Source organism: Crocodylus porosus, unplaced genomic scaffold (genome assembly GCF_001723895.1).
Source record: "Crocodylus porosus isolate Cpor-Errol unplaced genomic scaffold, CroPor_comp1, whole genome shotgun sequence".
Taxonomy (NCBI): domain Eukaryota; kingdom Metazoa; phylum Chordata; order Crocodylia; family Crocodylidae; genus Crocodylus; species Crocodylus porosus.
The window spans coordinates 91151399-91175604 of NW_017728886.1; the positions used below are offsets into that span (position 1 = coordinate 91151399).

A 24206-nucleotide genomic window follows, 5' to 3' on the forward strand; every position below is an offset into this window, starting at 1 on the left:
AAAAATGGCTGTAGGATGTTTAACTAAAGCTCATTGAATGAGCTTTATTTAAAAGTTGTCCAGCAGTCCTTTTTAAACCCACAAGACTTATACATGTAACACAGTGGTGATGCTAGAGCATTCTAATTAGAATGTGGAGCAGACTCAATCAAGCCTGCTCCGACACGTTCTAATTAGAATGCGTCAGAGCATGTGTATAGACACCCAAACTTAGCAGATATGCCAGAAACTACTGCCAGCTATTGATATGATTCACATTCCACAGCTGTGGTGTTTGGTCATTGGAATTATGGTTAGATGGACTATAGAGTTGTATTGCAGAGCTATACAGATATTTGCGTACCTCAGTTTATGGTTCTTTAACCGGAAGTGTTCCAAAACACCAACTATATTTATGTTAATACCAAATATTTAAGCACGGTCACTTTAAAAATTTGGCAGACTCATGGCTTCCTAGGCACCATTTGCAGTCACCATATTCTCCCGCAGTGTAAATCCCCACAGCCATTTTGAAGATTTAAGTGTGTCATTTGTATTGGAAAAGCATGTTCAGCCTTCCCAAAAATGGACTTTTAATCTCAAGTAATGGCTATGGGGACCTGCTCTTTTCCTTAGCTGCAGACTGAAACATGGAGGCTGCTTTTGACACAGGGATCAACAGCAGTCTATGTTTGAGTGCCATAAATGCAAAATCAATATTTTCTGAGACTTCTGAGATTTTTTTGGAATGTGAAAGGAACTTTTGCTGCTAATGTTCAAAGATGTTGTGGAACAGAAAGCCCCATGCTTTTTCTCTTTTTCCGCCCAAATTAATTTTATTTCTTTTTTGTTCTTTCACTCTGCTTCTGTTAGTCACATTTTGTCCCAATTTCTTCCTTCCCAGCTTTTTTGTTTCCTTGAAAATTCCTTTCACATCCTTTCTGCTCTCATCTCCTTTTCAATCTTCTTGTTCTACCTCACTGTTCAGTTCTCTATGCAAGTGGAGCAGGAAAGTGAAATGCCCGAGACTGATGGTGAATACTTTCTCTACATTTTCCCATGGCAAATTGTGAAGGGAAATCAAATAAAGTGATGGGGAGAGGAACAGAGGCTCCTCATTGTGCCAGTATAGTGACTTGGCCTACCGCACTCTTTACAAGTGCATCATCCTTATTTTCAGGCATGATATCTTCAGGCTCTAATCTGGAAAAAACCTCATAGCCATAAGAAGCATCTAAGAAATCCTTGTTTGGTGAAAGTAAAGATACATGTAATTTATAGAACATAAGCTTTAAGTACACTTTGAAGGAAAACCATCAAACTGAAACCTGGAGTTTTAACAATGCTATTGGAACACATTTGTGATTCACTCTGTTCTTATAGTACCATTGGGACACTGTTGTTTGTTGTGTTCACAGGCAGGATTCACAAAAGACACCCAAATGTATGTCAACCTGTGGCCTGCAGAGCAGGCCAAATGCTCAACCTCCAGCCCACAGACCCACTGCATCTGGCCCACAGGGTAGGGAAATTTGCAACTGGCCTGCGTGTAGGGAAATTAGACAGTAGGGGGGCAGTGGCCATTAAGAATGCCACCCTTACTTGCTGCCAAATTCCCATGCCCCCTCCCCCCAGACAGCCAGATTAGGGCCAGGCCACAACCCCTTCCTCCTGCACAGCAGAACTAGGGCTGTGCCAGGCCCCCTTTTCCCTGCATGGCTGGATCAGGGCCATGCTGCTCTCCACCTCCCTCCCACAGTGATCCAACCCACAGGTGGGGCAGGATAAAGATTGGGTACCACTAGCCTACACTGACGATTTTCAATCAGCGTGCCATGGGTAGGTTGTGCAAACACCTACACACGATTCATAAAACAAACCCAGAGATTTCCAATAGGAAATCAATATTGCCAAAAATATTCTGCTCTGTTGTAGTCTTTTTGAGTTCTTTGCAACAGAACAGCTGTCCCATTATTTTTCCGTAGTCAACATGCAAATGAAAGCTTAGAGCCATTTTCTGAAGGGAGCCTTCAGCTTAGCGAAGAGTGCCTTGACTCTAAAAAGGTTAAGTATCACTGACACACCATATTGAATGATAGTAGGGATTACTGTTGTAAACATGTACCAACTCATGCCATCCCACTCAGCATAAGCCAAAAAACACATCATATAGCCACTTCTTGACATGAGGGCCATGCTCATGTTCATAGTCTTGGACATTCTCATGCGAGGTGCTCCAAGATATCTTTTAGGCACACAACACACATGAAGCGGGAGAAAGTTGGTGGTGGGTATTTCTATAGCAGTGTTCCTTAGCATCAGCTAACATAGGCCTAAATAATGAAGGGCCAAAAGTTCCAATCCTGCCCTGTGGCTTTCCACGTGACTATTAATCTTGCTGCACAAGTGTACACTGCCTTCTAGATCAAAAAGTTATTTCCACCAGGCATTAACATGCCTGAAAAGCTTCCATTTGCTTATTTTTCCAAGCAGGAAAGTAATATTTTGTATTTCTGTTTATCTCTGAGTATATGTGTGCATCTCTGCAAATAGTCAGTTATGTGGTATATGAGTGACCACGTACAATACAAACTAAAAATGCTATCATAAAAAAAAAAAAAAATCAATACTTTGCAGAGTTCTTACCTTATTGCACTCGCAGATAAGTGGCCATAGGAACCACTAGCTGAAGAACTGCTACGAGAATTATTGAGAATTGTGACCAAGGAGTTTGGAGATGTTCGTATCATGGTCTGAAGGTCAAAACTATGATCAGACAAGGGCGATATGGACAGTGTACGCTTTCGGCTTGGTCTAGCTGACAGCCTTGGACTCGGAAACCTGGCGCCTGTTATGTAAACAAAAATAATTATCCACCACAGCACTCTACCCCATTTATTTATTATTACTGGCGATGGCTATAAAGAATCACAAAACACCAACATGATGTGACAAGCCCACTCTTTCCACTTGTGATCTACTGGCTACAATTGAGGAAAATTAGGAAGAAAAATTTATCTTCCTGTGGCTTACCTCAGGGGAGCTCTGTTTATTAATGTGCAAGCAAAATGATAAATTGCTAAACAAAAGGAAAAGACTTTTATGTGTTATCCTTCTCATTTCTGGTGATTTATGAATCTGATGGCTGCTTAGACATTCACATCATTAATTCAACCACAAGCGATGAGATAGTAGTTCAGATCTGAGCTACCAGCCAACCCAAACCCCTGCCACTTCAATTCAAAGAGCCAAAAATAGATTTCTAAAATACAAAATAGAGATTAAGATGCAGCTTTTCCTTTGCTAATCAGAAAGCCACATGGCCAAGGCCGGATGCAAAAATAAAAAAGGAGCAGGTTGCAAAAATAAAAAAGATGGCAAAAGTAATGTTAGCAACTTTTCTATCAACAAAAGTAATCAATTTGACATTCACAGCATTAGGCTATGAAACATTAGGATTTTATTTTAATTTTTCAAGCATTTAAGGATGTGCAGGGGAGGAGAAGGGGAAGAGATGCATCTACATCTATATAGGTCTCTATTTTTTTTTACCATAGGTTCAACTATTCAAAGCAGTATATGGGATTTAGTCACACACTTCCATTAAAAGGAATAGATAATGAATAATTAAGTTCTCTGCACAGCTTAACCATAAACTCTATCCCTTCCTTGATAAACAGTCACAACTCCAAAACCTGTGACCAGGAGGCACTTTAGCTTAATCTAAACATTGATTAATTTCCATCTCCATATAATTTTAACAAAATGTCTAGAGATGAAGTATTTGCTTTAAGAATACCACCACCTTCATAGTTTATTCTAATAACCTTAATCAGAAATAAGGGATTGTGTCATGGAAATGTCATGTCCACTGCTTTGCATTCTTTCAGTTCAAGTCCTATTTTTCTAAGTACTCTTGGATAGCCTGAGGTTCTGTGCAAGTAGTCAACGACTAATACTAGGTCACAGATTTCTCTTCTAGCTCTTTCTCTTTTACGTTTCTTCCCACCTGGTGCTAAATACTGTGGTTCACTGGGACACTTAGGCTTGTTTATGACATACGAGTGCTATTGACAGCAATGGGACTATTCAAGGGCATTAAATTAAGGAAATTTTTGAGTACACAGATTCCAATTACTTTTTTTATAAACAGCAGATACAGCAGAGTTGTTCTTTTCCTGGATCCTCTGAAGTTCTTTGTCTACACATCTTATACCTTCTGTGGATTCCCAACTATATTCATTTGAAGGGTGCATAATCTAAAGTATCTCTTGACCATGATTGGTGGTTTTACTTACATGTGGCTTCAACTGCAAAGATATGTCAGTTCTACTTACCAACCACATGCAGAACTCAACAACTGCAGCAAGTAAATCCATGGTATTTACCATGATTCCCTCCTGACTCTACAATTCCCACAGCTTTCCTCCTAATTCTTCTACTTTTATTCTGTTTAAAGGGCAAAATGGCACTGAATAATAAGGCTTGCCTCAATTTTCATTGCTGCATTGTTTTCACTTGACTTTTTTCCTTTGGCATCTCTGTGGGACACCCCTCTTTCTGTGTACTCAGCCAAATATTATACCTCATATTTGAAGTTATCACTTCAAATTTTAAAGCATTTTTAAAGCTACAGCAAGCTTGTTTATGTTATCTGTTTTATATCTCTCTTTATGAACTTCCTACTGTACTGTGTATCAATTAGCTACTTTAGTAAGTACAGTGCCCTGAAACTTTGAAAGCCTGATATGAGAAATGGCAATAAAAAGTTGCTGTGTACTTAGTAAGCATATACAAGATCCAAGATAAAGCAATAATTAAATAATAATATTCTGTACTCATAATAGAACTTGTAATCTACAGGCCAGATCTGCAGCTAATGTAAATTAGTACAGCTCAACTAAAGTCAGTGGAGCCATGTCAGTTTGCTTCAGCTGATCATCTCGCTCAAAGTGCTTTGGAAATGAGTAAATGCTATTACAGTACCTCCATTTTACTGAGGAGATATGAGAAACACATTTATTCTGGTTATACAACAAATGGGATAGGGAAAAGGACCCTGTGCATCATCCCAGAGACCCCACTAATGATCTACATTTAAGAGTTGCAATCCTAAATGGTGCTGAGGCCCTTAAAGGAATAGCCATGGGCAAGCATTATGTTTGTGCTGGAAGAAAAGAGAAAAAAAAGAGAGCATATAGCTATTCAAGGGCTTTCTCTTGCAAGAGAACTGACTCTAGAAAGAAATAACTGAAAAACATAATTCAATGGTTCTTGTAAAGAATAAAGTGGTTATTAAAAACACTGTAACATGAACACTGTTGGAATACATCATAGAATCACAGAAAATGAAGGTTAGGAGGGACTGAGGAGATCACCTAATCCAACTGCCTGCTCAAAGCAGGACCGCCTCCAGCTACATCATCCCAGCCAAACCTTTGTCTAGCTGGGTCTTAACCTCTAAGAATGGAGATATCACAACCTCTCTGGGTAACCTGTTCCAATGCTTTACTACTCTCCTCATGAGAAAGTTTTTCCTAATATCTAACCTAAATTTCCCTTGCTGCAACTTGAGACCATTTCTCCTTGTTCTGTCTTCTGCCATTATTGAGAACAGTCTAGCTCTGTCCTCTTCAGAACCACCTTTCAGGTAGTTGAAGGCGGCTATTAAATCTCCCCTCAGTCTTCTCTTCTCCAGACTAAATAAGCCCAGTTTCCTCAGCTTCTCCTCCAAAGTCATGTGCCCCAGTCCCCAAACCATATTTGTTGCCCTCTGCTGGACTCTTTCCAATTTGTCTATAGCCAACAACCTTTTCTTCTCCATCAGTTCCTTGATGGTCACCTCACCTAGATATGGAAGACAGTCAGTATTCATCATTCACTTGGGATCTGGCCAATTGCATGAGGGTCAATAGTTTTTGCATGTAAATGAAACATTCCTGTTGCATAGTATAAGGTGATGATTATAGCTGAATGAGAGCTCTGCAGGATTCGATAATGGAAGAGTGGGTTTGGCTTCAAGCAAGGGCGCAACTTTCAAAATGGAAAATACAGTTAAGTGGAATTACTGTTTTTCTAGTCTTCACAGTTTAATTAGGTTTTAAATACTTAAAAAGTTTTAAATGTAAAATAACCATTTATTATATTGCAAGATGTTTTAAACCATTCATTTAGCATAACATCATTCTTAATTAGTATACGACTATAAAAAGAAAAAATTACAATTAATAAGCATCCCGACTGTTAAAACAAACTTCTCAGCTTCGCCCAGGCATTTATTTTAAACATAAACACTTCAGCATTTATTTAGCCATTTGAAATATTATCTATCTATGGTATTCTTTCAGTGAAGCATTACATTCCATCCTCTTCGTAAAATTCTTGGAAACCAAATAAGTAGGGCCAATGATTCAATAGAAACTTTATTTGCCATCCGTACAAAGCACTGAAAAACCATCAACTTTGGCAGTGAGCAAAAATGGAAGATAGATTCTGGAGCTGTACTGCATGGAAGACATAATTGTATAAGACTATGGAGTGGAAGTTATAATAAAAGAAATTGTAAAAGCATACAGTAAAGATCTGAGTCAATGGTCAAAAATCAAAGCAAGCATGGTAAGTAAAAAATCTGTTTTGGGTACAGTTATTTCTAAAATATGAGATATCAATCATTACTTTAGAAAAGGGAATACCACATAATGCAAATCTGTTCATTAACTTTATTTCTGAATTTAAATTTTTAGCATCTCTCAATTATTTATGGTACAGTTTTTAGATGTACATAACTTCACTCCTTTAAATTAAATTTCTTCACACAGGTCCAAGGTGTTGGTCTTTACCAAAAGCTGTGGACATGACACGGTTGAATTAAAAAAAAAAAAAAAATAGAATTGTGTTAAATTCAATGGTTTTTGGTTCATAGGCATCAGAAGAAATTTGGTTTTAATGCCATAGAAGTATATATTGTGAGTTTTGTCTTTGTTTCCAAACTGATAAATCTCTTACTGACATAGAAGTGAAATGAATTGTTCTACCAGTCAAAACACATAACACTTGGAACAGTTTAAATGTGGTTTATACTGAGTGGTTCAAAAGTGCACCTTGAAAATATAGTGCTATTCTTAACTGGTCCACTGCAATGTATGGACACCAACATACAGCGTGGGTCTGGTTGGTCCTCCAGACATTCCACACAGCATCCCTCCTAGCCACCCTTCCCCCAAAGTTACTGAGGGTAAACAGTATGAATACTGTTAGCTGAAGTGTTAGCATTATCTTATATTGCAGCAGTATCCAAACACCTCAGTCAGGATTATGGCTGCATTGCAGTAAGACCTGTTCAAAAACAGGGGAAAAAACAGTTCTAGAATTTAAGTAGCACTCAGTCATCAAGGCAGTAATTTTTCAGAAAGTTGTAAGTACCTAAAAAGGGATGAGGGTGACATTTCTTCCCAACAAAACTTACAGTATAAATAAGTGTTGCCACTGTTGAGTTGGAACATAGCTCCATTTTCTCTCCTAGTTATATGTAGATATAATTAAAATACACTATAAAATAAGTATGGTCTGAGAATGGTCAAGAGGAAAAGAGAAAATCTGTGCAGAAACCCAAGTAAAAAATCTGTTTACTGACAAAACATCCTGTAGAAATAGCCACAAAAAGACTTGTAGCATTCAAGAAAATCAGGTTAAACTCCAAACCGCTGAGAGGAGGACATGAGAGGAGGAAGTGACATAGTCAAGGATCCAAGGACAATCTTGGCCTTGTTCCTTACTAATACACCAAAAAGTCTTGGTAGATTAGACTTCAGCCCATGCAGAAACTCTTAAACCTCTGCATAAGATCAAGCACCTTGACTGCTACCCTACTACGGTTCTCCAACACCACAAAGAAGGAAATTCCTCATATTGCATACAATGCACTCATCTCTTCTGTATAGCATGTGACGTTGTTACTATTTGTATTAATCTCGAGGCTTCAAAATAGATCACTGTGCTAGATGCTGTTTGCACATACATTTAAGAGACAACTGCCATTTTGTAAATGAAGAACAGTCTCTCTTTGTCTTTGTTCAGTTGTTGTGTGGAATAAATGAGAAGGGGTCTTTCAATGGATTGAGTCAGTTACCTTCTCAGAATTTGATTAAAGAGATAATGAGGAAAACTATCAATTTTTTTTTCATTCTCTGTGACAAGATGGTGGGGAAGGACAACTTTTAAGATCACTATAAAAACCCTGGAGAAGAGAGATCCATACAAATGACATAGTTTTGCATTGATCACAGCATTTAGCTATTAAATGTAAACATAGGCATTCATATTGTTAAAAAGCATCTTAATATCGCCTTTCTGCTAATTGTTTTGTTTCTCTTTTCTAATCTAAAATTCTGACAAAGAAGAAAGGGGTTTTCTTTAGCATGATGAATGATAGGACATTCAGATTCCTACTTAATGACAATTAATTTGCCGTATACCCATGCAAGTTAAGATAGTTTTAATTAGTTTTTACAAAGTAAAAGGGTAACTTCATCTCCTATTAAGATAAAAGCAGTTATTGCCTGACTAAAAACATTTTCATCAAACACAGAAGGTTAGCCTAAGTGACCTTCTTAGGATTCACTCTTATTTTAATTCTCTATTTACTGTTTAAAAATAACCCATTTGCATAACATTGCTACATATTTTTGCCTTTAGCATCACAAGAATTCCTCATTGTAAAGTTGCTGCTTTAATGAATTTCAAATGCCTGATCTCAACTTTAAAAACAAACACAAACAAATTAAATAGGTTATAATAAATATCCATGTGTCCAAAACCAGTGACAGGAAATGTTCCTATTTGTGAATATGGTTAAGGCACTCTTTTATGAATGAAGTTATCAGCAGTGAAGGCCAATACTCTCCCTTTATCTAAGAAGGGGTAATACAGTTGTGATGTTAAAGCTGGTTTTTTTATGAATATTAGAGCAGTGTCTCTCTTCTAGTCTTTACTTACATTAACAGATTCTTCAGTGTTGCTGCCATTATTTGTATAAGTGTTTCAGTGCCCAGTCTTAGGATTTCATAGAATGCCCATCATCATAGTAGCTAAGTACTGCACAGGAAAATGACAATAGATCTCCATGACAGCCTGGAGTGTGCCCACTCCCTATATAGCACTTTGAGACTCAAGGTTTTATGTCGGGTGGACCAAAGTCTCAATTAGTTCCAAATATGATAGTTCCATTGACCTCAGCGGAGCTACAAAGTGGAAGCAATTGCGTTTATGTAACCAGAAATGTACATAATACCAACCGCTGTAAGTTGCTATGGACCTATTGTATTTACCTGAATTCAAGATGACTCTGAAATTAAGATTCTATATTGTTATAATTTTCCATGTAAAGGGAGGGTTGTCTTAATTTCCCTCCCATCGCTGCAATAGGGAAAGCAGTGAAAGGAGGGAAGGCTGCAAAGGGGGGTATGGAGAAGTCAAGTGGCCTGACCCCTCCTGCTCACTCCCTACACCTTGCTCCCTGTTGCCTGTGTCCCCACCCCCACTACTTCCCCATCCTGATGCCTGCCTCCCCCAAGGTGCCCGCAGCCCCTGTTCCTGCCCTTCTGCTGGCTCTGCTCCTCTGCCTGTCCCTCACCACCTCTGCCCCTCTTCTCCCACCCACACCATTGCTTACCCTCTGGCTCTGACACTGGCATGGTACCCTGCTACCACCCTTGGCCCTTGGCCCTGCTCTAGCCCCAGTCTGGCCATGCAGCAGCTAGTGCAGTGGCAGCAGCTCCCACCCAGCCCTGAACCCTGACTTGAGACTGAAGTTGCTGCTACCGTCACCGCTGCTGCATGGCTGGGCTGGAGCTGAAGCATGTACTCTGTGCTCTGGACTGCAGCAGGGCTACAGCCATGCCAGAGCAGAGGACAAGTGGCAGTGGAGGTAGGAGATTGGGAGAAGGTAGAACTGGCAGCAGGAGAGGGGTGGGCAGCAATGGCCAAATCTGGGTTGGTCAGAGTCACATGTGCAGTAGTCACCTGCTTCCCACTCCTCCCAATTGCCTTGGACTCAAATCCAAGATGAGAGGCTTACCTCCCCCTCCCCCCACCATGTGGAAAAAGGTCTTGTCTTGGATTCGAGTAAGTATAGTATTCTAGATACATTAATAACAAAGAATAGTAATTTATCACCCATTTCTTGCATTGTACCCTGAAAACCCTTCTGAAAGCGTCATGTTCTGTGAAGTTCAGCAGGACTGACATATGTAAATCTGGTTTTATGTCAACTCTACTTGTATATATTCATTATAGGCCTCTTTAAGTAGGAAATAAATAAGTTTGGAATATCTTACCTACCTACCAAAATTCACTGTGCACAGCTGTAGTACTGTATATCATTATTAACAGAAACGGACTAAAGTTAAAAAAATATGCTCACTTTATTTCCAACTAATCAATGACGATGTTTAATTTGCATGTTCAATTCCTACTCCGTACAGTTTGCCTGACTCTTGTAAAAATGATTACTCCATCACCTCTCTTACATACTCATTCATATACTCACACATACGCACACAAACATATGCAAACAAATTGCAAAGGATTTCCTGACAACAGCAGCTTTCCCATGCTCTTATACATTTTGTGGGGGGAGCCTCATAACTCTCATATTTGATGTCAACTCCTTGGGATCAGCAGCCATGGAATATGGCCAGTAATGAGATATAGAACCACGCACTAGCAAGGATTTTAATAAGTTACAGGCCAAACAGGTGGTCTAATACAGTAGTATTGCTCCCTACTGCCAAGTGAGAGTCAACAAGGCTTGATTTCTAGTCCCAGTCTCAGACTTCCCAAGTTTCAGGGAGCTGAGATTGTTCCACACACAGTGTAAGCACCTCTTAAGTGGAGTGGAGTACTTTCCATAATTCAACAGCAACCGTTTTTTGGCTGATTAGCAGTAGCAGTGAACAGCTTTACATGGAGTGCTCTCAATTCCTCGTTTGCTAGATAACAATGAAAGGTCTCAAAGAAGGTTAAGTGGTGGAGGAAGCTATATAGAAATTTGGGTTGGGATTCTCAGAGACTCTACAATCTATAACATGTAAGCCAGAACAACCTCAATGCTTCTTCAGTACAATGCTGTACAATCGTGAAACACTGCTGTTTCTCTCTGAAAACTCCTTCAGCACATTTTACAAGTTGTTCATGTTATTATTTATTTAGTTTGGGGGGGGCAGTTAGGAAGACACTTACTAGGATTAGAAAAATTGATGTAAGCATGTTCCTTAGTAATAGTGAATACATCAACAGTAATGATAAAATTGACTTGGCAACTGGTTGATGCTTAAGGCAACATTTTTAAAAGCACCTAAGTCCCACTGAAGGTCAGTTTTGTTCATAGCCCTTTATGATCAGGATCAGTCAAATTTCTCTCCTGATTCCCTTTTAAGGATCACTGTCAAATTTGCAGTGCTATTCCTCCCAAAGTACACTCAGGCCAGCATCCTGCAAAAAGAAACATGGGGACACAAAGTCCCACTGATATCAGCAAGGTTCTATGCACTCACAGAGGTCAACCCATGCAGTTGTCTTTGTAGGACTGAGGTTGTAATTTGCCTCATTCTATATGGTGTGGTCACTTACTATCCATGGCGTGAAGATACTCCATGTGAAGGGCACCAGCTCCAGCAGTGGCAGCAGAAGGAATGATGTCAGCATACGGGCTGCGCTGACCTGCCAACAAAGCCATCTGATGGTAATATTCAGCTGGACTGACTCCAGCATGGGGAGCTAAAAACACAACATAAAAAGTGCCATTAATGACGTAAGATAAACAAGAAGCAGAGTTTTATTACATGACTGTTTCCCTTTAGCTATTAAATCAGCTTGTTTATTTTTTAATGTAATGCAACGTCTGCAATATGCCATTGTGGTCAATATCTTTCAACCAATGATAATGCAAAGACACCATTCAAAAACAGCAAGACATAAAATATTAATTAGCTTGTGGTGACCTCATTTTTTATATTTATTTTTATAAGTGAATCTCCAGGTGAGACCGACACCACCAGAAACTAATATGTTTTATTTAGTTACATAAAAGCTAACTGCAAGTAGCAACAGCATCTCCCCAAAGCCTTCTGCCAATATGTCTCAACCCTGTCTTGAAGGAACTATCTCCAGAGGCAGCAAAGCTCATTCTAGTCTCTGGACTCTGTTGAGAAAACCAAAAGAGTTTAATTTTTGGCAAAGGTTTTTGTATATGTAGAGCTGGAGCAGGACAAGCTGACTTCCTCGGATAGTGTAGCTCTCAGATGGGAGCAACTTATTTTTGATCTAGGCTGAATTCAAGTTGAGTGAGGCCTTCTACCATTCCTACAAACACATATGTAACTGTACTTATGAGAGCACTCCAAATGAACTTAATGGAAATATTTGTGTCCAAGTGTTAGCAGGATTTAGGGGAAGTCTCTATACACTATTACCAAATTTATGAGTCATCCAGTCCTCTGACAACGACTTCTTTTAATCTTATAAAAGCGAACACTTTTTTCTTCTTTAAAGAGCATTTATAAGCTATTTTCCCCATAAATTGGTGAAGCATTACTAAACTCCATGACATTAAATGAGGTATAACCCTGGGCTAATGAGAAAATCTATGTTAGTTTAACAGCACACCATTTAAGTGGGCCTCTAATACTACAATAATTAGGAGGTGGTTTTGTGGCTTAAAGCAGAAGGTCAGGGGTAGGACAGATTACACAATTATGGTGTTTTGAAAGTGGGGAGGCACTCACTATAGTTCAGAGGAATTCCTTATAACTGTTTTTCTATCTGCTTTATTCCACAGTATGCAGAAGCTAAATCACAATAATCTACTCCCTGTTTTACTCAGGGACATATTATTGTGGTGCACCTATTGCATCCTACAGGAGTGAAGCCACAACACAAATCACAAATCAGCTGACTGACAGTCCTGTATGGTAGGTCTCCCTGCTTCCTAACCCCCTGCATCCCTACCTTTAAAGTGGTATAAATGCTCATCTGTCCATACATATTATGGACAGATGAGCATCTGTCCATACATATCCTACATATTAGAAAAGCTTGGTTCTATTCTTGGTTCTGCTCTATGGCATACCATGCGACCTTGGGTATGTAATCTTACCCTGTCTTTTAGTTGCTTTCTTTGTAAAGTGGAGTTAAAATTATCCTACTGTACTCTTATGAATGTTGTTCAGTACAGTGCATTAATGTTTTTAACGTTCATTAACATCCTTGAATTTAAGATTAATTTATACTTTTTTATTATACATTTCTCCTTGCTTTCATTTAATATATCCTGAGTAGAAGTAAAACTTTGAGCATTGCTCCTACAAACACTAATATTTGAATAATTGTATTCACGTAAGATTACTAATATGGGTGAAGTTACTTATTTGAATTTGTATTGGAAGGATCAGGTCCAAAATGCAAACAAGCACCAAAGTTTGTCTAAAAGGAAAAAATGGTGATGTCAGAGTGAAAGCTCCTATAGCAACAGAATTTACAAAGCAGACTGTACTCTTAGACATAAAATAGGCAGAAACACGTTTTTGCTGATATATAATGAAGACATTGCTGATATATAATGTACACATTGGAGAGTATACATTATTTTAAGCCAAACTTTCAGAAAAAAGGTAGGAAAAAGAAAAGGACTTTAGAAAGGGACTTTTCAGGAGTAAGGATAGTAAAGAAACTGAACCAAAAAGGAACCCCTCCCTCATCAAAATTACAAAAGAATTAGGATCCTTTCCTCGCCCACTGTCACCTCTTGTAAAATGGTAAGAAAAGCATTTGACTCAAATTAAAAAAAACTCATTATACTGAGTCATTGATTTTAAAATTTTACAGTAGTAGGCAACTGCGATATCTTTCCAGACACACTTAAAATGCTTCCTGAGCTTTCTGACATAAGTGTCTGGGTTAACTAACAATAATACTGCAAGCTCAAAAGGGAAAGCAGCAGAACCAGCAAAGGCATAGATGAACATATATAACTGTACATAATGTTCCATATGTTCAAGGTTTGGCTTACTTAAGAAAGCTTTCCTGAAGTCCTTCTTTAAATATTAAAAAATTGGACAACTAATAATGGGTTAGTTGAAGAGTAATTGAGTTTAGCTGCGAAGTTCAGCTTCCAAAATATGTAGCTAATATATATATATTATGTATTTTGGAAAAAGCAAAACTTAATGGAACTATTCACATGTATAAATCTACTTGTGGGCATCTTGGAAGGACTGCACCATTAAGAGGTGATCCAAATCCAGCCCTGCTGTGACACAGGTCATTTAGAATTTGAGATCATTAGGCCAAGGACCAGGTCTTTGTCACTTTGCACCAATTTTTACCCCATCGTTGCTTCAGTGGAGTCACTCCAGTTTTATGCAAGTGTAAGTTGGAGAAAAGTGAGCCCCTGTGTCTTCTTTCTGTGTGGACAACACTGAGAGCATTTGGGACTGTACTGGAAAACATACAAATTGTATGGGCCCAGTCTTTGGCCCAATTTCTGGCTGCTTTGTGTTGCTGAAGTGAGTTTTTGAATGGCTCTCCATCACTGGTGTTCCTAAAACTGACAGGGCAGGATGCAAGGCACTCAGCTATGTTCTCCCCTGCTTCACCAAAAGGCTATAGGAGGCATAACAGAGCAGACCTGTAGCTTTCTTTGGGTTACATTCTAGGCTTTTTTTGGTTTCCACCTATCCCAGGATCTATGCATCAGTGTACTGATCCCTGGAACAGTAATTTAAATGGCCTAAAGCAATTAATTAATGTTACATACCTTTTTATGTATTTCAGGAAAACAGCACAATTTTATTTGCCTTCAAGTCCATGTTGTGCATGTGTCTGAATGGATTAGTAACTCAGTTCTGACATTAGCAGTGTGCGTATATGCACACGTATGGCAACAAATATGCTGTTATTCATTGTAATTTGCATTCTGGTAGTACCCAAAATGGGGCAGAGACTATAAATGAACATGAGACATTATGGTGTGATCCTAGGAAGCTCTCTCTGAATAAAGGTTGTACGGTTCCATGTTTGACTAACACATACAGCTAGCTGTGCAACATATTTAACTGCCTTTAAAAAAAACAGGTCGTTTTACTGACACCTCATGCCAGATATGCCATATGGATGGTATGCATTGGTCTTTATTTATACATGCAGTGGAGTAGAATCAAAGTGTAAGTGATTTTTTTTTAAATCAGATTTGATAAAAGGTTCTTGAAATGTCCTTATATTAACCTTTATTAAATAATAGAGAAACACATAATTACAACATATTTATTTAAAAATAAATCAAAGTCTCCAAGGCAGGATAAGCACTCCAGAGTAGTCAGTGACAAGTTCCTTTAAAATAATTTTTCCAGTCACTGCACAGAGCTTTTGTTAGAGAAGCATGGAGTTAACAATGATTTACACAATCACCAAACAGTCCATACCACTGACAAAAAAGCCTTATGTGTATGCATAAACTCTGATTGACAATAGGTCATTAAAATTTATGCTCACAAGAATATGCACCCATAACTAATGGATTAGTTGTAAAGGTATATGTTCTTATAAGTGAGGATTCATTAGTTATCCATTTGGGCAGGGTGTACTGCTCATTTTTCAAATTCAGCTAACGGCAGTTTGTCTCTCTTTTGTAAATCTGTGTGTGCATTGGAAGGATCTCTTTTCTTAGTTAAAAAGGAGTTAAATTATTGCCACTAATTATAATACTATTCAGCAAAACACTACCATTTTGAAGTATCAAACTACTAAACTATGAAAACAAAATAATTAACAGGATCCAGCCTACATGTGATTCTGTTCACTGCTCACTCAGGGAAAAGTCCCAATGAAATTAATGGGAGTTTTGCCAGAATAAGGACAGAGGAGAGACTGCAGCTGTTAACTCACATCCAAATAAACAGGAAAGTAATATCTGTATACTAGCCAAACCTAAAGGAAACAACACTTCCTAACTATACTACCTAAATTTGACTAATTTAAACACATGGGATTTGCCTGCGATCACCAATCACCTATTTTATTCCAGTGTAATCTCATTTGGCCAGATGCTCACCTAGGAGAAATCACAGTTCCACTGAAATTAAGCAGTGCTATAATGGCTCAAAGTACCCAGTGAGTACAGAGTTAAGATAATAAAACTACTGTTTTAATTAAAGAAAAGAACTTCCCAACAAATATGTTCCATGAACAATACGGTGCTCTACTAATTTTCACTAATTAAGAATGAGGTTTGACTCAGTGCAGATATTCTTGATTTACAGAAAAAACAAAATCACACCCACAGACAAAAAATGTTCTAAAGCTGAAGCCCCTTTAGATTTTAAATTTTGCATGAGGATTTTTTTTGCAAAAGTTTCAGCATTTGTGAAATATACAAATGACCAGTTGATAGGCTGATGAAGTATTGAAACATTTATGACATAATGAATATATCTGACAAAGGTGCTGAAGCTGCTTTGTATGAAGAAAAAAATGTTGACAAGATTAATATAACTTAAGTCGCCACAATGACAGCAAACAGGAAACCATTCTTAACCCACCGTCTGTTGGGCTGAGTCCTCGGGCTGCTGAGATCATGGACAGAGAAGGGCTGCTGTGCAGGGATCGAATGTAGTCCATGTATGGGTTAATGTAAGGGTGAGGAGGGCTGAAGGGAGATTCTGAGGTGGCAGCCGGATTTCTGTGTGGAGAAATTCTAATGAATGGAAGATCTGAATACGTTGGGCTATTAGATAATGCAGAAGGCCTAGAAAAAAAAGAGAAGAGAAAAAATAGATTATTGATACAATCAACAGCACAAATAGGGAAGCAAAGTATTTTTTCAAAGTATAACAGGCATTCCTAGAAGAATAACAACCAGACTGTATGTGCAATAATTTCCATGAACTTCAACTGCCTGAAGAGAAAATACTAGGCAAGAAAGAATTCCCTAGATCAGCTGATCCCTGATCTATTTTTAATTTAAGGCCATTTTGGGTGTATATTTTTCCTTTAGATTTCAGAAGAAAATAATGCTAATTAGTGTGAAAAAATATTCTGTTCACCATATACTAATTACTTCTGCAATACAGAATTCATGCTGAGATGGCTAGTCATTTACAACTTTTAAAAAGCCCATCTACTGGAAAAAGCTTTTAAAAAAAGAGGTATTTTGCCCGTTTCCATAATTTGCCAACTTACCTCTATTGTAAAAGCACACCTATATTTGTGATGAAAACAAATGTAGATGATCCACAATTCGTTAATCATTAAGAGCGTTAGGCTTTTTAAAATTACTTTTGCCAATGTTCATTTGCATGGATGACGACAAAAACTAGGTTGCAACAAAGCAAAGATTCTCCTTTATGTTTTTAGCATGTAATGGCACCATAAACTGATTTGATGTTTACAACTGTTCAAGGATTTTCTTGTTGATAGCTTGTATTGGATCAATGTATAGTCAGAAGAGATGTTAGACACAAGACACAAATTGCCCTTCTTCAGGTTGTAGCTACAACAATACTAACTCTACTACAAGAATTCAGTAATTAACCGCATCACTTTTGTCAAGTGAGAACACTGTGTCTTTCTCAAACTTCACACAGTCATAAGGAACTTAGACTGAACCTTGAGTTCATAGCTGATGAGGACAAATAGCTTTTCCTGAAAATATCCTTGTCATCATACCCTGCTACAATGCCCATAGTCTGTCTGAATGCCTTCTCTCACAGTGTCCATGTTCCAAGGCACGGGAAAAAGACCAATTTTCAGAAGTAAGGCTTGGAGTGCTTGCCCCTAGCAACCTGATCTTTGGCAAAAGACAATGATTAAGCCTGTCATGCATTTTCGGTAGTCCAATTGGTTGACCTGAACTAAATGCCTTTTTGTCCCTGTTTTTCCAATTAGTTTAGTGTATATATAGAACAGACATAGGCAGCAGCTGTGAGAGCAGTGGGGGTAGCTCATTCCTTTGATGCTGCTGGCTTACAAAGAATAATAAAACAAGAAATGTATTTTTTTAACATACACATACCGCGATCAATGGGGTAGTTGTCGTCACCTATCAGGCTAACAGAATGTAATCGGATGCAAGAGCCAATTCTGTTCAGCTATCAGCTTGGAAACACTAATGTATGAATGGGACAAAGATCAAAGTTATTAGTTCCTAACGTGACACCAACTTCCTTGAAAAAAAATGCAGTCAGCTTATAAAAAGTGGGGGAATAGAGGTTTTTCCTGCTTTGTTTTGCTCCCCTTTTCTTCCTTCCTTCCCTATTTGATGTTATCTTTTTGGCTTGGTAAAAGTGTTTTCAAGGTAAATCCATTTTAGCTTTCCACATATGAAAATAGCCCATTTGCTCCAAGGTTTATGTTATGCAGCTGCATTCATTGGGTATTAAGAGCACACACTAGCAACAGATTCATTTCTTTGCCACGTTGGCAAATTATTCACCAAACCCTAATGGCTGACCAAGAACCATTTATGGTGTCTTAAGTGTTCTTGAAGTCAGAAAAATGTCCATATAAGAATAGAACCCACTTTGTCAAAGCATTTTTACACTGCATGTTTTTGAGTAATCTTTCCTTTACTGGTTAAAAAAAATGCTACTTCTGTTAGCAGTGTAAAACCAATGTTTACAGAAGAATGAACTGGCCTTGAGGTTCATTGTCAGGCAAAGTTCAAATCACAGAATCCTTATAACTAATGATGATGTGAGAGGCAAAAAACCACAGCTGGAGATCACATTACCTGGTAAGTTTCCTGTTAGGCCAGCAAAGAAAATATTGTATATTGATTGATTAAACTTAGCAAATTTAATGTGCAAACTATTTAGAATAGGTAAATTTGGAGCTGCATAAAGTCATTTTACAGGTTTTTTGCTGTTAATACAAATCACAAACTTTTAGAAACCCAAATATCAAGCAAAAGCTTCAATATTATCCAGTACATATTTAACAGTAAATTGTTTAACTGATTTTGCAAGCAAGCTGAAAGTCAATGTTATTCTCAATGGTCCACTCTCCAACTGGCTGAGAGCCAAGTACAGCAGCAGGAATGGGATTGAAAGCCAAGCATGTCAGCTCCTCCCTTTCCAGATCCAAGGAAGCCCTTCAAGGAGGCTAGGTCCCAACAGCCACTTCTCCTTCAAAAAATCTAGGCCCAGATCTAGCAACTTGCTGAGGATGATATAAAAAGCATCAGACCCTGGAAAACGCCAATTGCCAGTAGCTCTGCATCAACAAGAAGGGATGTCAGCAGATTCTAATATTCATTTTTTCAGCTCTGGACTACTATGTTTACTGATCTCTCTGCAGCAGAATTTTAACTTCCTTCTCTAATCACCTCGGTTATGCTCCTCTTTGTCCCACCCTGCTCCTATTCCTCCTCAGTCTTTGGATTCTCATTTCCTATTAGTTTCCCTTTTACTCTTTCCTTCATCCACTCTCTTCTCCCACAATTTCAGCTTTCTTGATTTCCTCCAATGTCATTTAATCTTCCCCTCAAGATTTCCTAACCCAAGTTTCCACTGTGAACAGCTTTAAAGCTAACCATTCCACTTCCTCCAGAAAGAAGTCTTTAAAAATGACAAAGCAATGCGTTATTTGTCCTTCTCCTTCTTGCAAACTTACTACAGGATGTTAACAACTGCTTGCAATGTCATGTTTCATTTTATAAATTCTGGAGCATAATCATTCTCACCATCAGGTAAGCTGAAATCTGTGTGAACTTGCATGAGAAGAGGTCACTCTATCATCTCCTGCAGAGTGAGATGTTTCCAGAGGACACAGGCATGTGGTTTTCTACCTCAATGGAGCTTCCACGTTTTGAGGGAAAGCCCAGGTCATAGGCATCTATGCAAACTGGCAGTACTTCCATCCATCCATTCATATTTTCTGTAGTATTTAAGTACCTGACTGACAAAAACTCAGAAGTATGGTGCTTACTTTTAAGCACGTGCATAATCCCAGCTGTACTCATTAATGCACTTAAGCATGTACTGAAGTGACTTTCAAAGCACATGAAAGTGCTTTGCTGAATCAGGGCCTTGTGCTGTTGTAGCTACTTCCAGAATCCCTGGCAACAAGACTCTAATTTAATGCAAAATCTTTTATACTCGTAATCGTTCCTTGAAGTCAAAGAGATGTTTCCAGGTTTGAGAAGAGAGCTCATAATGCTGTATTTTATTGTATTCTATTTTTCATTCTGGTTGATTGTATGAAACTATCAGTGATCCAGATTATACTGACTCCCTGGAAAAGCTTGGCTTTTAGCAGCACAGGGTGCCCTTCCTCCTCCAGATGGGATCTGTGGAATGGCCCCTAAGACATGGAGGAACTGCTGAAACCAAACAGCCTCTCGGATTTGGGACAGACATTGCATAAATCGGTTTGGACCAAATCAGTTAAGTCTGATACTGCATTCAACCAGGTTTATCTTAAACCAGTTTTGGCCATTTTGAAACTGGTTTATGCACACTGAATGTCTGTTCTGTTACAGGTTTAAAACAGTTTCTAATCACTTCAACTGGTTTATGTGTAATGTCTCTGTCCCTAGCCTCAGGTATTGGTCCTGAGGCTCCAAAGTGGCTGTATTCATCTGAACTTTCCCTTGCCACCACTGTCTCACCTAGGAAGTGTTGGATGAAGCCCTTACCTAAATAGTTTCCTCTAAATAGTGTCTTCAAAGCTGATGGAGATCAGTTGCACAGAGCACCAGCCCAAACTGCCCCACACACCTAACACATGGCTGCCCTACACCTCCCAAGTTGCAGGTGTGCAAATTCTGACCTATAGAAAGCCCCTCGGAGGAAGTGTGGGAATGCCACCCCATGCAAGAGGAGTAAGATCATTCTGAGGAGACCCTATTGGCCCAGTTCTGAACATACAAATCTCTCCTCTATTTCTTATGACTTTTTTTTCTCCATGACTATTATAAAAACATGTATTTCTTTGAGTATGCATAGCGGTTTAACAACATACATTCAACAGCTGCCAGCAACTTCTACAGCACTGCAGACCCCACCATATCATAACTGTTGTTCAGTGTTTACTTGTTATGACCACTGTGGCGTGATATGCTATATATTTGATTATATAATCACTATTGAAGAATATGGTGTGTCATTTTGTTTTGCTGTTTACAACTATAACCATTGAAATCCTCATAAAAACAAATGACTAATGACATCTTATACTGGCAACTACCCTGCCAGTTAGTTTTTAAAAGTAAAAGAGGATGCATTACAAGTTCTTTTTCAGAGACAATAGAAGTTAGAAGTGAGCATATTACACTGGATAATAACTTCTAGATGTAAGCTGATTTTTTTAAAACTAAATGGAGGAAACTGTCAAGAGACACAAAATAAAATATAAAAAGAGCCAGTAGTTCCTGTCAAGTCGAGTAGAGAGTGCAGGAGGCTATGCCTGCTGTGTGGGGCTGCAACAGAGGAGCCCACAAAGGCCATTAGGCAAAGAGGAAACCCCTGTGCTTGGCTGGGGGATCACATGACTGAAAGAAGGGAGGCTTACAGACTTATAAACCCAGAGCTAGAAGCAAAGTGAGCAGTCTGGCCCTGTATGATGTGGGGTAAGGAGCTCCTGAGAGAGGGGGACTTCAGGAAACAGGCCCACGGACACCTAGACTAACCAGGGGAGCTAGACAGTGCAGCTAAAGGGGAAGCATAGCTTGTGGTGGGGAACCGACCCAGACTGGGGGTAAAGTTTAGTTTGGGAAGTGGTTTGCTTATATTTGTGTTATGTTTCAAGGGAGGACTGAGTTGTGGCTACGGGGGTGGTATGGAGACCACAGGGGTGCCTTGGTCACAGATCCACCACAGGGGTGCCTTGGTCACAGATCCACAGAGGAGCCCAAGAGGGCAAAACCAGAGGGCTGAGGGGCTCAGAGCCCGAGAAAGCAAGATCAGGGCTGGGGCCCAGAAGCCAAGGTCCAGGGCAGTGGACCTCAGCTGAGAAGCATAGCCAGAGTAAGAGGTCCAAGAAGGCCAAACCCAGACAAATGTCTGGGGATTGAGGGAATAAGTGCCATGCTGGAGGCAAGGGCTGCCTCTGAATTGATACTGATTGACACCCATGAGACCTGGGCATGGCTATGGGGGAGCTGGAAGCCAAAATTAATGCTCCTAAGGGGTTTTAGTGCCCAAGAGCAAGACTGATGCAACAGGCCTGCAGAGCACAAGATACATGAGGAACTGAGGGACTCTGGTGCAGCCTCCCACAATATTATACATTCTGCCAACACAAAGGGAGGGCACCTCAAGGAGCTGGAGTGGGGGAGGAGTAGGTTGGTCATCAGGGGGCATCACAGTTGTACTTGGTGCCAGATGTGTCATACAGTAACAGATTTCTAATTATAAATAATAAAATGCAACAAATTATAAATACAAGCTTAAATTCTAGTGCACTTCCCTTTTATACAAATAGTTCTTCTCTTATGTTTTGTTTTCACACAAGATGTAACTATTGCACATAGTACAAGATGGTATAACTGTATTTAGAAATCATTCATATCTGATACCATCTCAATATAACTGTGATGGTTTTTGTACTGACATTAAGGCTGCTGATAGGTGTGATGGAATCTGATCCCCAGTCCCAACCTTCACACCTCCTGCCATGCTACATGACCCTAACTTTCCCCTGTACCAGCAAGCAGAAAGCCAAGTACCCAACAATCAGCTGAATGGCAACTGGACTGGAACTGTACCAGGACCCAAACTGGCCACAGTGCAGTCCCTACAATGAGGAGGTGATTCTCAGCTGGGTCCAGAACTGCACCAGGGCTCAAAATGGTTCAGGTGCAGTCCCTGCCCAGTGATGATCAGCTAATTTTTGGCTAGATCCAGGACTGCACTGGAGCTTGGACTGGCCCCTGTTGGATCCCTGACAGCTGACAATCAGTTGATCATTGACTGGATCATGACCATACTAGGGCTTGAATCAGCACTGCTATGCTCCCTGGAACCAGTCAATGATCAGCTGCCGATCATCAACTTCCAGGGACCATTGGGGCTGTTTGAATCCTGGTGCAGTCCCAGATCCAGCTGACTGTCATAATCCTGCCACACATTCAATTTAAGGTATGACAGAAATCAGCCAGAAAAATATTACAAGTTTCTTGTGTAATATTTTTGTGGCTGGTTTCCTTTTTTGCAGTGCCATTAATTTCCTGAACTTGTATCTGGGTTACCATTAAAAACACAATTAGCAGACTAATTCTGTCTTAAGTGTAATATCTGGCAGTGGCTTAAGTAGGGACTGAATATTTAGGGTCTTTTAAGGGGTTACTGCTTTACTGGAAATAGTTACCCGGTTCATTTGCAATATAAGTTATGAAAAACTGGAAAAATGGGGTGCTTGTAGAGAGCCTTTTTACAGAGACATGAATATGGCAGAGGTAAGTAATGACAGTCACAGCCACATGCAGACTGCCAGGAGTCTATAAAACAGATAATTGTACACAGTCCAATCTTTGATGGACAGATATTTGCAATAGTAAAACTAGCAGCCATCTTTCAGTGGTCAGACCAAAAAATTAATACAAACACTCTCTCCTTTCTCTGCAGGTGGGCCTCTCACCTCAGGGTTTAAGCAAAGTGGGAAGACCATGTGCACTTTCACTGTCACTGGCTGCTGTAATACATACATGGATGGAGTGCTACCAATCCAGCAGTTCTCAGGATTCACGTTTATTGAAATGAAAGAAAGCAAAACTTCAGAGGAACCATATTTTAAAATTTAAATAATGGTTGTTAAAAATTAAGAAATACCAAACATCTTAAGTTCAAATGAGGACAAATGGGGAGATCCTGTCTCTTCCTGCTCATGTCCGGAAGGTCCTCTGCAGTAGAATTACTGCAGTTCTGCCCTAAGCTGGCACAGTGATGGCAGACCTCATTCTGAGGCCCCCACATCAGAGTGAGCAGATGTTCAACGATGAAATTGTGGGCAGCACAGATCTGCAGCAGCTTCATGCTCCGTGGTATGCAGCTGGAGTCTTGGGGAGCAGTAGCTAGCCTTCCCCTTTGTTGCTTCTCAAGTAGAGGGAGGCATCATAGCTGGAGTGTAACTATATGTGCAACATACTCTGTTGCTGCTTTATTTCCTGTCTCCATGCCTATGGCAAGAATGGAAAAAATTTGCATAGAGGGACATACCCTGCAATATTAGCAATCTCT

General features: G+C 39.4%; 1 protein-coding gene across 8 annotated transcripts in view; it reads right to left on the bottom strand.

Moving 5' to 3' along the window:
- GLI3 (GLI family zinc finger 3) overlaps positions 1-24206 on the bottom strand; it is a 255063-nt gene that overhangs the window by 62113 nt on the left and 168744 nt on the right. For all 8 annotated transcript variants that reach the window (XM_019539113.1, XM_019539080.1, XM_019539103.1 and 5 more), the window contains 3 exons: positions 16572-16777; positions 11608-11754; positions 2626-2827 (listed from right to left, as the gene is read on the bottom strand). In XM_019539113.1, coding sequence (XP_019394658.1) covers positions 2626-2827; positions 11608-11754; positions 16572-16777 — 555 coding nt within the window. The remainder of the gene's footprint in view (positions 1-2625; positions 2828-11607; positions 11755-16571; positions 16778-24206) is intronic.